The sequence below is a fragment of the Medicago truncatula genome, chromosome 3 (genome assembly GCF_003473485.1).
Source record: "Medicago truncatula cultivar Jemalong A17 chromosome 3, MtrunA17r5.0-ANR, whole genome shotgun sequence".
In the NCBI taxonomy this organism is placed as follows: Eukaryota; Viridiplantae; Streptophyta; class Magnoliopsida; order Fabales; family Fabaceae; genus Medicago; species Medicago truncatula.
The window spans coordinates 7,113,538-7,131,412 of NC_053044.1; the positions used below are offsets into that span (position 1 = coordinate 7,113,538).

Genomic DNA, 17,875 nt, shown 5'->3' on the forward strand with positions numbered 1-17,875 from the left:
TAAAATTTATTATACAGAAATAAATTGATATTAACATTAACAACAATACAATAAGGATATGTTGTTTTACTTCTTTGAAACACTTATAAAATCCAGAAAATAAAAACATTTAATCTTCTAACTTTGACTTTCATATTCCGGCATGTATATCAAGAATCATCACCTAAATTTCCAGGCCGATACAGAAAAAAGTGGTCTGTCACTCCAACAAACAAGTAAACAATCATTTTCTTCTTTAAACTTGTATTTATGACTATATCGCTGCAATAGATTTGTCGCTTCTATCCTCCCATTGTAACTCAAAGGTACCTTCACAAATCCAGCCATTTTAAGTCTTTGAATCCATTGCTCGAGCTTCTCATGCCTTTCCTTTCTATCGACTCCCTCACAAGTAATGATGTTCTTTATTTGCTCTCCAAGAAGCATGCTCTCGAGTTTTTGTCTCTCGACTGATGTTCTTGTAACAGTAGATTCCAAGCAGTCAAAAAGTGAACCGTAAAAGTACAATGCTCGGTCGATTCTCTCCGTTAAATTACATCCATTCAGATTTGATTCCTGTTCAGTAATCACTAAAAGTTTTGGTTGTAGTTTTCGCATAGCGTTAAGAAAGATCCCCATCTTAGGTGAAGCACCTAAAAAAAGAGGTGATAATGCTGAATCCGGACTCAAGATATATGCATTGATCATGTCTCTCTCTAGCCACTCTGCAAAAGTCCTCTGACCCAAGTGCGCTGCTCTCTGCATATTGAAAGATGCTGCACCTGATGAGGAGACCATTTCATCATCAGTAGCAAGGAGAGAATGCAGCTGAAGAACAGAAGAAATTGCAACAGCATCTCCTGTCTTGACAGGCAAGTTTTCAAAATCGACATCTTCAAGTTTGCTAATTATTGGATTGAACTGTAAAGGAAAATCCAAAATCCCTGCTTCGGTTGTCAAATGAAAGCTCATTTGCTCCAATGCCTCTTTCTTTTCATTAATTCCTGTAATTTTCAGAAAGGGCGGACCTCCCGGACGTTTCTTTAAAGTTTGTATAAGATTTATCCATTGTGCTGGCTCGGAACAATGGAGATCAATAATATGCACCACCTTTTCACGTTCCATCGATTCGATAATTGCTTGATTTGTGATCAGGTATGAAAACTTCAAAAAAGGACACAGATCATAGAAGTATTTTTGAACAAGGATGTCGTCTGAAGACAATGATATTTTCGAGGAATTGAGAGCTTTGTATACGCCAGGTAAATGTTTAACTATCTTGTATCCAAGTGCTTCACTGAAATAAGTGACCATTCTTTGTACACCATTACCATGAGGTGATGAAATCTGAGAAATATACTCAAGTCCAATATCAGCAGTTTTTATGCTTCCAGATGCAACACATTTTGCACACTCAATAAGAGGGATCATTGGATTTGAGCCATGAGAGTCATATCTCAATTCCCTCAGCCAGTGATATGGCGAACCTAGTGCATAACAGCTGAGTTGCATAAGTAAGATTGATATGGATGAAGCAAAAACAAAAGATGCTCATTCCACTTAAAGCATCTATATATAATCTCCCTATTAGACAAGATAAATGATTTTTGTGCAACTAACTTTAGACAACTTTTGCGACAAATTTTTAATTGGTTAGTACAATTCAAATAGGTGGTTAATTACAAGGTGTCAAAACTCATTAATTTCCAAGGTAACTTCATTAACCCCGAACTTGGACGTGGTTCATGAGTTTTGACATCTTGTACGTTCATTAACCATCTACTAAATGTAATTAACCGCCTATTTGAAGTCTATTTGACTCTAATGTAATGACTATAAAATGAAAGTTTGTTGAAGAGATATATTAAATGTTCATGAAAAATGAATAGAAAAGGATAAACATTTTTAATGCTGGGATATCTCTCCTTAGGTAATTGATCAACTTATCAGTATCATGCAGTGTGATTATTTGTTATAGATTTGTTCAGATATAGTATTGACGTCTATGATTGAAGAAACTGTATCTATGGTATCACTTTTTCATTTGACAATTCAAGTATATATCATAAAATAATCTCCAAAGTATGATGACCAAGCTTAGTTTTGTGTTTTAGTGATGACTTTGGTTTACTATTTTCTGATATATTTTTCACACTTCTCCCTATGTTAGCTTTGAATTTTTGTTTAGGTTTTTGGTGAACTCAAATTTTTAACTACTATTGAATAATCTTTTAGTTAAGAGATTGAAGGATATGCCCTTTCAGTGTAAAGTTACTTTAATCTGGCATCCAATTACAACTCTTCAATTCGCCACATCATATTATTATTTTTTTCACAAAAAACTCAAGAAGAGGTTATGCAATTGTTTGTTGTCTTGACAAGTTGTAAAAGGTTGTCAAAATTGGGATTTTGCTTCAGGTCGAAAGGGAATAGTAAAATCATAAAATCGCAATCAAAATCGATGGATTCTACCAAAACAAAAATAAAGCTAACTATATGTTATAAATTGTCTATAGTCATAAATGATTCGAAGTTTAAAGTGCACAAAACATTTATACATATATGACTCAAAACCTAGATGCCAAATATTATTTAGTAATCATAATAATGCTAAACAACCTAGACAAAATACTCAAAGGCGAATCCTAGATGTCTGACAAAACACTTGATCATAAGTGATTAAGTGACTATTAAATTTCAAAGTAAGAGACTAGATGCCTAACAAAATACATAAAGGCAAAGTCTAGATGCAATAATAAATCGTCAATTATATTGATTATCCTCCATCACTTCAACAAATTCGTCTTCATCAATCTCTTAAGGTGAAGAGATTGTGTGGCGTGAAAGTATAAAAAAAACTTGGTCATTTATGTATTTACAGAACCGGGTCACATGTATAGACCAAGCCAATTGAAGAACCAAATTAAAATTGACCCGTATCATAAAAATAGACAGAATCCTTTAAAATCCCATATGAATTTCACGATTTTGTGCAATTTTACTAGGAATTTTCCTGTTTTGGGATTCTTATATGGATTTGAATCGTTGAAGTTGAGTAACAATGAGTCAAGCCTTCTAATCTCTAATATTTTTTTCTGTCTGATTTTAATGCAGCATATTCTTTAGCCATATTCTTTACACTACCAGTACATGCCTTTTAATCTCTATTAAAATAAGTGATCCATACGAACAATTTGAAATTTCTAATATTTTTTCATGTCTGATTTTAATGCAGCATATTCTATAGCCATGAATTTCTTGAAGGATAAAGAGAAAGAAAATTGTGGCCAAGAATGTTATTACCTGAATCCATATGGTGATTTATCTTGAAGAATTGGTTAAGCAAACCTCCAACTTCAAACTATCAACAGTAGGGTAATCTTGTAAGGGCCTAAAAGGCCTCAATGAGCAACCAAAAGAAAGGTCCCTAATGTTTCTCTGCTAAGTGTAAACCTCTACAGTGTTTATGATGTGGTGTTTTTATAGCCACAAGTTGGTTCAATTGAAGCTCTTGTCTTGAAAAGTTTCAACATAATGGACAAAAGAAAAGGTTGATTTTGTCACCTTTTTATCCCAAAATTGTCTTTATAAACACAAACATGAGCTTTGGTTGTTTTTTAGTGGTTGGTGATGAGCATTGCAAGGAAAATCTTAGGAAGATTCTCCAAAAAAATATTGGATTCATGTTGGAAGGTTACCCTACACTTGGGGAGTTCTCCTTGAAATAAAAAGAGACATACAAGTCAATGTGTAGATTTGTATGTTTTATATGCATATTCTCCAACATAGAAAGTGATTTTCATTGTGTTATACACTCTATGGAACAAATAATATTCTTCTAAGTAAACCTTCGGAATTATAAATATATATTTGATCAACATGCTTAGAAATAAGCTTCAAGCTTCATTCCAGATGCATTATCATTGGTTAATAGTTAGAGGATTTTGGAATTATATATTATCTAATAGGGATAAGCAAGGTAGAGGAAGAAAACAAGTACTATCATGCCAAAACTTTGTCACAAATGCACACTCTAATACACATCAGATTTATCATACTAGATAAATCAATTGGATTATGTTATTTAATAGTCACATACTATATTAGATCTTCTAGAAGTTCTAGGATCAATCAATTGGATTATGTTATTTAATAGTCAGGTATGCATTATTTGATGCAGTCTCACAATCTAGATTGTCAGATTAAGATCAGACACTTTACCTTGAGTTTGGATAATCCGATGTGAAATACGAAGTTGAAACTTAACCATCTAATTTTCAATTTGAATGTCTTAAATGGTGATATGTCATCATGTGAATGTAGGAAACATAAATCCTAGTTAATAGAATTCAGAAATAAAACACTTTTTTTATTCAATGACAAAAACTCAAATCAACCTTGTTTTTTCCAATCTTGGTATCCCCATCTAACTATTTTTTTAATACACATGATTGAGTGCAATACCATTATATTTTTGTGTGCAATACAGCAAGGCAAATAAAATAGTGAAAATACTACACTCGTGAGGAAAACTGAAATTCAATCCAAAACTCTAAATTCTTAAAACTAAATAATTGATTATTTCCTTAGTGGTCTATATTAATTCAACACCCTTTCATCGCTTCATATGTATGATGAGTCCAGAAAAATGAAACACGTGAATTCTTATGCACAATTTCATAAGAGAAAGATTTGAGACTCGAGGCTGATAAGAAATTTGACACCGTATAAAATACGGTGTATTTTATATGGTGTATGCGACATTTTTCATATGGTGAAAATTAAACTTTTATCTTGTCCTAAGACAGTTATATGTGTATGAGTATGACATTCTAAACCGTATTCTATAGACGTTTCCATGTTTGTAACTTTCTGCTTGGACATGGTATATTTTTCCTTTTAGTTATACTCTCTCTTTAACAACGTTTTAGTAAACATAGTTTTCAATAGTTTATTTGTCTCGCAATGACATAGTTTGGATCATAAAATTTAATAGTTTATTATGTCATGAAGCGGTTGTTTTTATTTGGTTGTATTATCATTCTTGGTAGAAATTCATTATTAGTGGGATGTTTTCCACTTATTTTCTCTGTAAGGTTTTAATAAGTCATATTTTTAGTGTTGACCCTCTGGTTTTAAAGAAAATGAGACTCTGCTAATCTGAAGTTCGTCCAAGAGGTAAGTAAAATCTTATCAAGAATTATTCAATCCAATAATCGAACTTGGGTTCTGATAAACCATTTATTCTTGGTGGAACTCATTAACCACTTGAGGCCTAATTATTTGATATTTTTACAAATTATGAGCAAGCTTCAGGTCATACTATTAACTTCATCGAATCGGTTATAGCTTTCAGTGCTAACACCTATCCAAACGATGTATCCTCCATCACAACCTCCCTTGGTGTTTCTGGTAATATTGGTAGCGAGAAATATTTAGTTCTACCATCTATGGTGGGCCGTAGTAATAAGACCCTTTTTTCCTATGTCAAAGATCGTATTTGGAAAAAATGTCAATCTTGGAGCGCTAGATCCATCTCTTGTACTGGGAAAGAAATCTTGATCAAATCAGTTGTCCAAGCTATTCCCTCCTATTGTATGGGGGATTTTCTCCTCCCCACCTCCTTATGCGAAGAGATTGAAAGGATGATGAATTCTTTCTACCGGTGTTCAAAAAAAAATGCAAGGCACGACATAAATTGGATGCATTGGGACAAACTCACACTTCGCAAAAGTTTAGGAGGCTTCGACTTTCGTAACTAGGAAGAATTCAACCTCTCTATGCTTGGTAAGCAACGCTGGAAACTTCTCATCGACTCCACCTCTTTACATGCTAGAGTCCTCAAAGTTAAATATTTCCCCCGACGGGATTTTTTGGATGCCAACCTTGGCCACAATCCAAGCTATACGTGGAGCCATCATTGGAGTATCCAAAATTTACTTACCATAGGCCTTAGAAGGAAGATCGGTGATGGTTCTAAATCAATGTGTGGAGTATGCCATGGATCCGTAACCTTTCTTCCCTAAAACCGTCTTCACCAACATTGCAAAACTTTGATGATCTTACGGTTAATTATTTATTGAATTCGGGCTTGAATTCTTGGAACAATACCCTTGTACTCGCCATTTTTACCTCCTCTAATGATGCTGCCATTTTAGATATGCCTCTTTATTCGCGCTCTACTCTTGACCTACACATATGGAAGCCTACATTTGATGGCTCCTACATTGTCAAATCTGCCTACCGTATTTGTTCGGATCTTATCCATACAAACAGCCCTTCCCATGGTTGTACTCGGTGGAAGAGTATTTGGAACATAAAAATTCCACCAAGAGTTCGTGCCTTTATTTCGCATTTGGCACACCAATGCTTGCCTACGTGCGCTAATCTCCGCAATCATGGAATTTCGTGTGAATACTCGTGTTTCTTATGATCATTTTGAGGAAACGCAAATGTATACATTTTTTGTTTGCTCGAAGTGTAATCAATATTGGAATCTACTTGGGCTCAATGACACCATCCAGGCGCTCCTCCCATCTACTAACAATTTGACAACAATGTTGTTTGCTTTATCTGACAGGTTACAAGTGCAATATCAAGTTCTAACCGCAATGACCCTCTTGAGCTTATGGAAGAGCCGTAATACCAATCTTTAAGAAGCCATTGACACAACATATAAATTAAAGAACATTGTTGTCATTAAAATAAGTTAAATTAAAGATTTAAATAATATGATACAACATATAAAATTGTAATTAAAATAAGTTAAATGAAGGGAAAAATTGAAAGCTAAAAAGTCAGCTCAAAATCATGTATCTCATTCATATATAGATGATTTTGCAAAAAAAAATTAATTCAATTGAGGGAAAGAAAAAAAAAAAAACACATTTTACACCGACTTAAGATTTTTATTTTTATTTTTGACAAAACACCAGCTTAAGATCTCTAGTTCAATTTCTATTTTTTTTTTTCATAAAAGTTTGATTATATTTTACTACACGAGGTTCCTTTTGGTTAATAAAATGCGTCCATGGTTCCTTTTGGTTAATAAAATGTGTCCGTAGATATAAATTCAATTTCAATTACTATATACTTATACTACTAAAAAAAAATACAGAATAAGTCATAATCTTAAGCAAATATTATTTTAAACTAGGTTAATAAATGTATCCCTAAATAATAAAATGTTTTTCAAAAACCACTCAGTAGCTTTTAAAATAATTAGATTGGATGTAATTCTTAAAAATTCTGCTTTTATTTTTCAGAAACTTACGCAAATACGCCAAAAACACAAAAATAAAAGTTCAAAAGTAATTTATTTTCATCAAAAGAAACTGAAATAGACGAACTATGAAAGACCAGAAAGCTCATATAGGAATTGATTCCACTAAAGTTGCGAGTTCGAAGCCTGAATGCATGTCACCAAATATAATATGATACGTCAATTACGACATTCTAACATTTGATTAATGTAACCAATCCTGCTCAGTATGAACAATACTTTGATTGGTGTTGTACACGATTTTCCTTTACAAAATATACAGATGACCAATAAACTAAAACTCAAACTAATAATAATTTTACATACACATTACAATAAAGAGAACTTACTAAAGTGAAATCTCAAAAAAATGGTATTCACCTTTGCTTATTGGATTGGCATCCAAAAACTCAATTTTGAGCTGAAATACAAGAAGTCAGCTACCCCAAACAAGCTGGAAAATGTTCCTACTAGCAGATCCATTGATCACATTATTACTTTGTCTTTGAAGCATCTGCTCTTGGGTGCGAGAATTGCCATCCTAATCAAATCAAACAATTGGAGTGGGTAAACTTAGAGGTGTCCAAGGGAAGATAAAGTTAGTTTAATGACAGAATCTTGAGAGAATCTAAACTAGAGTCCCATTATACCAGTGCTACTTCCCAAGGTTATCATGAACTAATTTATCATAATTCGGAGAAAAGAATGAGGACTCACAAGTAGTGAGTAGGCACGGGCAAGAGACATAAGTGTGGGATACAAATCCAACACAGCCATGGCAATCTCCTCTGTAACCTGTGGGACCTGCATTTATGAGTTTCAAAATAAGTCTAAATCGTCATCATTTAATAAATTAGTTACTCATCCAATTTATTAAGAAATTACAGCTCTTTATGCAAAGCATAGGCGTAAGGACAAAAAGCATGATGTAGTGACATTTGAAAGCAAACTATAGTAGAAGGTAGTGTAAATGTGATGTAAATTAAAAGGATACCCAAGGTCAACAAATTCAATTCAGCTAAACAAATTCAAGAATTGCAAGATAACGGTTCAAAATTAATTTTGAAATAGTTGGTACCTGCATAAGCTGGATGGCAAATACATCACTAACTGTCATTTTTTCGAGGTCTTGACACCTTCTAACAAATTCATCATACGGAGGACATATTGCAGAGCATTTATTATTGTCTTCAAAAAAATCTGACTTGTAATATTGATAAATTGCTTGGGTAAGATGACCATACTTCCTTAGGGTGTCACCTAAGCCACTTGTTCTCTGTACGTCAAATCCCTCCAGAATCTCTGTTGTAAAACAGCTGCACAAGGCCGGAATAAATAACATTAAATTTCGCATAACTCTTAACCAGAAAATGTAAATGTAATGATTTTTTTTTAAAGATATGACTGTGTCTTCGACAAACAAGGTGGCAGACTTAATTTCATCCAGAGGAAAGCTTAACTCAAGCAAAAACAAATAACCCATAGTCCCATATTCATCTCTTGGAACAGAATCCTAATGAAAGAACGCGCCAGAACAAAACATAAGAACTCTATCCACAACACCAAATTAACAAACAAGATCATGGAGTGATAACTGATAAGGTGGCTTAGTTGTTTGCGAGAGGAACATAGGGGTTGGAGTAAGGGTGTCATGATGGAATCAACTCCCCCCAATATCAAAATAGCAACTAACATTTGTAATTTTTTTTTTTTTTTTGGAAATTTCATTATTAAATAGTTGCTCATTCGCTCCAAGCAAAAGCAAGTCAGAAATGATACTTTCAATATTACACTACAAGAAAAAAGTGCACAAAAAATCACGCAGAAGCAACCAAACCAAATTCATGAATTCAATGAAGACATGTACTTACGCTGTTTTTATGCTTTCAGCAGCTTCAGAAGAATTTGGATCACCTTCGACAAGATATATCAGCTTCTTAAGCCCACATCTCTACAATGTCCATATGAATTTGAAAATAGGGGTCGGAGAAGTTACATCAGTATAGCATGTTTAAATTTTGCAACCGAGCAAGAGAAATAAAATAAAAATATTTCAACCTGCAAAGTGCAAATAATGTGCAAGTTCCTTATGAAAATATGCCATATTCTTAGCCACCGGTGACATTGAATGGCAATATAATGCTCTAATTCATGTACAGAATGATGAGATTCATCAACATCTTACCAAAAACAGATAGGAAATCGTAGTGAAGAAGCCATTCATTGGATGATATGTTTAACAGATTTCTAAAACCAAATGGATTTATTTTGTATGCACCGACAGTCAAAAATATTTTTACACATGCAACGAATCAAATCACCTCACATAGATATTTGTTGAGATATTTTAGAAACTAACCTATAAAGTGGCCCTATAGTGTGATTTGATCGGATGCATGTGTACAAAATAATTACACCGTCAGTGCATAGAAATTAATCTCAAGCCAAACACGCAAAACTCCATTTTCTTCAGAAAAGGAAAAAAATGCAGAACATTAATCACTGACCATATATGCATGCTCCAATACTCAAATCATCAACTTGTTCAAACAATAAAAAGTAAAAAAACAGTCCAAACTATCTTAGAAGGAATACTTACCACAAGTCGTAACTTCTGATCCTTGTAGCGGTTATCCCTAATTGAACTGCGTAAATCATCAATTTTCTTCCTCTCAACAATAAAATCCAACACATATTCACTGCCAAGAGTTTTATGGCGCGCGATCCAAATCCCATCTCCAACAGGCAGACGCCGAACCTATATATGAATAAATTTCTTGACGATTTTAACAATCTTCCAAACAGAGAAGTGAATATTCATTCACAAAATCAAATTAGTCTAATCCAAGTCCAAGTTTGTAACATTAATAAAACATCATATTTGTTTCACAATCAAATAAGTTGTCACTTGTCAGAAAAAGCTTAATTGAAAGTCTCCAACTCCATTAATAAATCAAAAGAGGTAATGGGTTCAAATTGAAGAACAATTTTTACAACTTACTGGTGGTTTATTTCTTGAAGTATGTCATAAACTGTAAAACATTTTCATTTATGCAGTGGACCACAGGGAAAAAAATTCTTAAATTGTGGTTTTTTTTCAAAAGCTTATCCAAAATCTAGACACTAAATTATACAAATGATATTTTCAAAGGAAAAACGGTCATGAAAAAGCTTAAATAATTGCACTTGTAATCAAGTAATAGATAAACAAGACATATACATAGTGACCACATGGATTAATTATAATTTTATTTGACAAATAGTAGCATCGACATTCAGTAAATAATATATATGCTTTACAGTTTGGAAATTAACAAGAACTACTTGTACATGGTAAAGAAATAAAAAATCACCTCTATTTGGATTTTGAAGTTGCTACAAATATTCTCAATAATTTTCCTAGATCGCGATCTGAAACAACCAACAATAGAAATATAAAGTTCATTGGAGCCATTAATTAGAAACAACTCACACAATGTACCAAACTGCTGTAAATACAAATAAACTCCTGCCTCCATCCCTAAATATAGGACTCTTGAGAAATTTTCTTGTCCATTTTTATAAGATTCTCTTTGAATTTTCAACTACATAAACTATTTCTTTACCAAAATACCCCTAATTATTTTACCTCTTTTCTACGATTTACTAAACTACTATCATGGGAACATAAATAAATTTTCTCTCTTAAAGGATAAACTTGTTAGAACAACATCAACATCAACTAGTAACAAATTTATTACTACTACCAACTTTTTTAATTTCCGTGATTTAGTCAATGGTGTCCTATATTTGGGGACAGAGATAGTATACATTATGTCACAAATACTAAAATGAGTATCAAATAAATAAATAAAGTATATAACATATGATACAAATCATACAAAAACCTTGAGTGAAAAAGGTCTTTCAATTTAGGTTACTAACCCCTTAGTAGCAAATTGCTCCCGATCATCCAATATTAAAATTACTTCATAAGCATCTTCAAACCTCTCCCCAAAGCTCAATGGTGGCACACTTAAAATGTTCATCTTTGATTTAATCTCATCCTTGTTTGGCTTTTGTATTGTATTACCCTAAGATATTCGCCAGGACAAGTACCAAAAAGAAACACTTCAGGAACTATATGTTAATAATGATGCATAAGTATAAATTAAGATAAAGACAAAGGAATACAAAACAAAGTTACCCACAAATTTGACTTTCAATTTGTATTTTCCACCCTAAGTATCAAAAACATTAGACCCTAATATTGAATACAAGCCATCATAATCGCCTCCCTTCCATCAAAAATAGTTGTTTACAATTAACATAATAAAATGAAGATGTGCCATGAACTTTTTAAAAGACAATTATGCTCTAATACACACATTACTTTCATGAATATTTACCTTTAATTATTTTATGGTTTAATAAAAAAAATTAGTGACTCAAAAAGCCTAAAGTTATAGTGATATAATTAGGTTCTAATGTATTTAAACCAAGGAGGATAGTACAACTAAAATAGTATAGTTAACCATGGTGAGTGTAAAGTGCAGCTCATCTTACTCTTTAAGAATATGCATTTGCAACTGAATGTACCAAATAAAGGGAACAATTGTTGTAAGGCTGTCAAACTTGCAAAGTACACATTAACTCAGCTTGTACACTTGAAAGAGCTGATAGAAATATAACATTTGAAAATGTTTAACAAGCTCACTAAATGTTCCCACTCAATGCCAGACCTAATTCCAGGAATACCTACCTATTCCTTGAGGACCATGACCAGTTTCACATATTCCATAATAATAGGGACAAATACAACATTGCAAGTTTAGAATTGATGGATAAAGGTGATATGTAGGAACAAAATGGCGTAAGATGAAATAAATCACTAAGTGGATATAGGTTCATTTCAAACTTCCAAAGCGTTGAAAACATTATTCAACAAAAGAGAAAGAGTTACACAATGGTTGCGGGAAAAAGGAAAAGGCAAAGGATTTAGAGCCTCACACTAGAAAGATGCGGCAAGATAGAGTGGACTGTGCAGTGTGCAGTTTGTGACTGGGTTCATGGATGAAGCTCATTCATGCTGCGTATTTTGCTGTGAGATGAAGATGACACTTGAATTGGGTTCATGTTGAGACACTAGTTCATGGAGAAACCATGTTTACACTGAGACTCAGACTGGGATCTGTTGAAGGTAGGGAATGTGGGATGCACCTGATTTTGTCAAAAGGAATAAGGGTTTGTTCGAGGAAGGGAAGGTTGTTTAGAGGTCAGAGCAGCTGGTCCGATGAAAAATTGAAGTTAAGGCCATAAAACATAAAGTGCGGTCCTTTAGAATCTAAACTCTTAACTCATGAGTAAACTCAAAAGTTTGACCAAGTATATATAGATCAACTTGAGACTGCCCGAGTGTGCAACGAGTTTTCAGGCGAGTTAACTTAGTCTCCCTACATAGTATCGTAGACTCACACAATTTATAGTTAACTGGTGAGTTTGACAACTAGGAAAGGGAACGAAGCAAATATCAATGCAACATGTAACTTCTATGACATTTTGCAACACAAAATTGAAATCTGTTCAAGAATGGTACTTCTTAGTGGTCAGTGGTCACCCATTTTAATAATTTTCAAAATCATTATTAAAAGAAATCAACATATTCTCCGTTTACTATCAGATTAAAAATCCAACTTTACAAGAAATGATGTTCAAGGTCAATAATAAAAGGAACAAACCATACAGCTGATGAGCAAGCTCTCATGGAAAAAGGTGGAATATCAGGAGAACATAAGTTTGCCACATTCCCACCAAAGGATGAACTCAGGGTTCTGCTCTGTTTTCCAATGGGGCCTTTGGGATCTGGTCATATATGAAATGATTTACTGAGATAAAATTTATTCATTCATCTGTGACATTAAGAAACACTGAAACATGGAAGAAGAAATACCATTTACAACAGTATTAGCATTCATCAATATTTGAGATTCTGGCTGTGAACCATAGACTTGCTCCTCTCTAAGTTGACATAAAACAGCCGGCCACAGAGATGAGACATCTTTATTTGGATGGCTTCTGGAAACCTCCTTAAAAGCACTAATAATTTGCTCCTTGGAGTAGCCCATGTTTGTAAACTACAGGAAAAAAAAAACATTTTAATTACATGGCAGCAACAATAAAAGACAAAATCATCTGCAAATGAGCTGACATGACAAGAACATGTTAATTAGATAAGGTAATCTTAATACATAAACTTCACGGACCTTCTTTTCAAAAGATGTGTAAGCTATGAAACACCAACATTGACACAAAACACGTTGAATCCCAAAATATGTAAGACACGTAGCAAGACACACACACACACACACACACACACACACAGATATATATATATATATATATATATATATATATATATATATATATATATATATATATATATATATATATATTTAACTTTTAAGTTACATTGTTTATTAATTGGACAAGTGGTATTTTATATTTCCCAATGTTCACATAAACACTAGAGTTTGTTTGTCCTCTGCTGAACTTGCGTTGCATATATTCTGTTTTACTATCAAGTCTTAAACATAGAAAATGAGACAAGAGGATGAACTTAACCATGAGAATTTACTCAGCATAAACAACTAATACAAGAAACACAGGTTTATGAAGATTTATCAATTACACTTGACTATAACTATGAGCAACGATCCAATTGTAAGTTCATGAAAATGAATTAAAAAAAGAGCACTAAATCAAAATTTATACCATAGCATCACACATACTTTAGAGATTTCCACATAAAAGGAGCAAGAAAAGGGCCGAAGCATATAGTATGAATATGAAGAAACAAAAGAAAAAACAAGGACTTTGAATAAGAGGAAGCATACCCTCTCAAGGGAATCAAGAGGAACATCCAGTGGCTTCTTTTGGCGATTCAATGGTGATGTCACTTCAGATTCCAAATCATATGCACTGACTTCTATATCTAATGAGTTTTGTTTATCCATATGAACAGAAATTTCAACAGAAGCCGACTTGTCCAGAGATTCTGCCATTCCAGATCTTTTAAGACAGTCACATGCTGCTTCCTTACCTTCTTCGGTTAGCATGTACCTGAAAACAACAAAAATCATCATTACAAACATGGAGAACTCTCATCTAAACATATCCAATTCTACATTTCATTTAAAAACTACATGTTTATATAACCATTTAAAGTTTCTAAACAAGAACCACTCTGATACTTGCTGGTTTTACAACTTGGTAAAACCTTTGTCACTAAAGACCCTCTAGAGATATTTCCCTGTCCCTTTTTGCAGGACCCCTTTCAAGTTTTCAACTAACTATGTTGCATCTATATTTGCAACATGTAATAAAAATCATAATGTAAACATAAATTAATTTTCTCTCCTAAAGGGTAAAATGGTAAAACAATATCAATTGTCAACAAATTTAATACTACTACTAACTTTCTAAATTCCTATATTTAAGGATGGAGGTAGTATCTAGTGAATAAATTTGTCCTGGTAGAATGCATTTGCTTAGCTAAGTATATTCATCCATAAAAATGAATGGACAAAGGATATCGCTATCATGGCAGCAATATTCACCGGTAATGAATTACAAAAAGATTCAGAAAAAATTCTCATGCTACTATAGAGAAGGCTCAATTTCAAAGCATATTAAAGGTAAAATATTCTCAATCCTAACAATAAACAGACAATTCAAGGTAAAATATAGAGAAGGCTCAATTTCAAAGCATATTAAAGGTAAAATATTCTCAATCCTAACAATAAACAGACAATTCAAGAAATTAGTTATAATTCACAACAAGGAGGTTCTCTTAACAAGTGCCTGCTAATTATAATAGTATATGAAAGATAACATAAAAGATCAAGAGAAAAGGTTCACGTGCAAAGCTAATATGCATAATAGAAAACCATACTTTGCTGGGCAGCTTGATTTTACAACTAATCCTTTAGATATCAATGTCTTCATGCAGCTCCATCCACTGTACCAATCCTGTGGAGAACTTCCAAAATGTCCAGCTTTTCCTTTCCCTTTTTCTGACCTGAAAATTCATTGATCAAAAGTTGTAAACATTTCCTTAGCCATCACTTTATTTAAACACAGAACAATAAGAAATAAAGTAAGAAACTATGTCAAACATACGCAATTGGTGCTCGAGATAACCCACTGGCTTCAGCAGCATCGATAAGCTCCTGTTTACGCATAAATTCATTCCCATTTGAAGTTCCCCTATTAAAAATGTGCTAAATCTTATTATAATATAACAAGTTTACCATAACAACTTCAAAAAACATATTTAACCCACCAAATAAAAACATATTTATCAGTTGTACAAGTGATGTGACAGCAGTTATATATACCTATAAAGGGTTATCAATAATGCATAAGCCACAGAGTTCCTTTGAGGCATATAGCGCTTGGTTCCTTTAGTTTTCTTTCCTATAAGATTGGAGAAAACAGAATCACTAAACATAAATTTGGACAAAATAAATGGAAAGCTAATGGAATACGGCATAAAATAAAAACTAAACAGCCCCAGGCATACCCTTTTTGGTCGAGTCATCTGGTTCGGTACCTCCAGAAGCAGTCCCGAAAAACCCCTGCATTAGCCTCAACATCATTTTCCCCACACCCCTTCCAAACAATTCCAAAAAAACAAAAAAAAAAACACCATTAGATTTGAACACCATAAAACCCAATTTAAACAAAGACTACTTCATCATTTACCATCATCATTTCACAAACACATCAATAACACACGCACGTAAAAGCAATAACAAAGCACCCAACAACGCTTTTCATTCAAAATTTGGATAATTCTCAAACAAAAAAAATATATAGTTTTGTTACTTTAAGTTCAAGTCACACAATAAATCCAATATATAACAGCATAGTATTAGTACACTACAAAACCCAATTTAAATAACCATGCCTTATCACTTTACAAACACATCAATAACACACAAAACCAATCGTTAAGCACCGAAAACCCTTTCACTCAAAATATGGACATTTCTCAATTTAAAAGAAAATGGAGCTGTTACTATAAATTCAAGTCAAAACAAACGCAATATTTCACAGCAAAATTTTCAAAACCATCCATTACAATTTATAACTACATTTATTCTTGTGAATAAAAGTTTAATTGAGTTGGGTCCCGTGAACTCCTCAAGGTAAGCTTCAAGGCTAAAAAAGTGTTGAGGTATTTACAGATCACCAACTAGAGAGGTCCTCACACTGGCAGTGGCAATTAAACCCACACCCTTATGAGATATGGATCAACTCTTTACCAACTGAACCAACCTCCATTGCCATTTTATAACTACATTGTTTAACTAACTGAAAGTTTGGTTAAGTTGGGTACTAAGAGCTCGTCAGGGTTAAGGCAGACCTCAAAGCTTAAAGAGCGTTGATGTACATTTAGATCACCCACTAAAGAGGTCCTCACACTGACAGTAACAGCTAAACGCCTAAATCCACGTCCTAATAGGATATGGTTAACTCTACCAACTGAACCAACATCCATTGCCATTTTACAACTACATTTTTTTGGCTAAATGAAAGTTTAGTTGATTTGGTTACTAAGCGCTCGCGCTTGCCAAGGTCAAACCAAGTTTCAAAGCTGAAGAGAACTAATGTACTAACAGATCACCCACTAAATTGGTCCTCACGCTGACAGCGCGAGTTAAACCCACACCCTTACAGGCGGACCAACTAAACCAACTTTCATTGGCATTTTATAAATACATTTGTAATCTATAATATCAATTCTATAACAACAAAAACTAAGATAACATAATTTAATTCTAAGATTAATTTTTTTCATAAATATATCAAATAATGCATACATTGTTATATTTTTATCACATGGGTACATGAATAGTGACAAAAAATGGAGGAAATTGAAAAACATACTTAACAGTGGAGAAATCTTTGATAGTTCGAATTGGGTTTTTGGAGTTACAGACATTGAAATGAGCTTTAGAAAGTGCCATTTCAATGTTTTCAGAAAGACCTTTCGGTGACTCAGCCATTTCTTTCCATTTGTTCTTCATGAACGTCGCTAGTTCTTCGTTCTCCGGACACCGAACCCGTGTCCGATTCTCCATTCCGGTAGGGTTCGGAATTTGTTAGGGGAGAGAGAGAGAGAGAGAGAGAGAGAGAGAGAGAGAGAGAGATCAATTGTGTGAAGTGGTTGCAGTTGTACAAGAAATCATGCCGCGCTGGGTTTCGGTTTTTCAAAATCGAGAAAATGTTTGAAGGATGTGATGTCATGTCATTGAATGGGCTTGGGTTTGGGTTTCGGATTGGGCTCGGGTTTGTATTTTTTTTTAAGTGAAATGTTAACCGCGGAGGCACGAATAAGGAATTATAAAATGAAATTTTGTCTTGAAAATTGTGTATTCTACTTTCCGGTAACCCACTAATCTAAAAAACCTTGGCAAATCCATAAAACCTCAACCAATGATTCCGGTAAACAATTAAGAGAACAAACACAAGAAATGGTTAAGAGAGAACAAATACAAGAAACAATTGAGAGTACGGTCAATAATTGATGAGTTTGGCAAAGAAGGCTCACGGTTTGTTGGTAGTTTTTTTTTTCCTTCTTCAGGGCCATCG

The 17,875-nt window shown here is 33.5% G+C and overlaps 2 protein-coding genes across 2 annotated transcripts; both read right to left on the minus strand.

The window, feature by feature from the left end:
• Positions 1–3,540, minus strand: LOC11418331 (GRAS family protein TF80-like). Its single transcript, XM_003598826.3, has 2 exons — positions 3,283–3,540; positions 1–1,466 (listed from the first exon to the last, which is right to left on the minus strand). The coding sequence occupies exons 1-2, from the start codon at positions 3,290–3,292 to the stop codon at positions 160–162; spliced, it is 1,317 nt and encodes a 438-aa protein (XP_003598874.1). The 5' UTR covers positions 3,293–3,540; the 3' UTR covers positions 1–159.
• A 3,821-nt stretch (positions 3,541–7,361) lies between these two features.
• LOC11417347 (crossover junction endonuclease MUS81) lies at positions 7,362–17,508 on the minus strand. The gene is made up of 15 exons (XM_003598827.4): positions 17,171–17,508; positions 15,801–15,889; positions 15,616–15,694; positions 15,398–15,484; positions 15,171–15,296; positions 14,113–14,338; positions 13,170–13,353; positions 12,963–13,081; positions 11,165–11,313; positions 10,594–10,651; positions 9,840–9,998; positions 9,112–9,191; positions 8,319–8,556; positions 7,958–8,044; positions 7,362–7,781 (listed from the first exon to the last, which is right to left on the minus strand). Exons 1-15 carry the CDS (start codon positions 17,362–17,364, stop codon positions 7,677–7,679), a joined length of 1,980 nt encoding a protein of 659 aa, XP_003598875.2. The 5' UTR covers positions 17,365–17,508; the 3' UTR covers positions 7,362–7,676.
• Between the last annotated feature and the right edge of the window lie 367 nt (positions 17,509–17,875).

What these genes read in the sequence shown, in the direction of transcription:
- LOC11417347 (XM_003598827.4), bottom strand. Translation starts at nt 17,364, where the DNA reads ATGGAGAATCGGACACGGGTTCGGTGTCCGGAGAACGAAGAACTAGCG. An exon ending in ACTTCAAAATCCAAATAGAG is followed by an intron (nt 9,999 to 10,593) that starts GTGATTTTTTAT and finishes ATTCATATATAG; the next exon opens with GTTCGGCGTCTGCCTGTTGG. An exon ending in ATCAGAAGTTACGACTTGTG is followed by an intron (nt 9,192 to 9,839) that starts GTAAGTATTCCT and finishes TGGACATTGTAG; the next exon opens with AGATGTGGGCTTAAGAAGCT.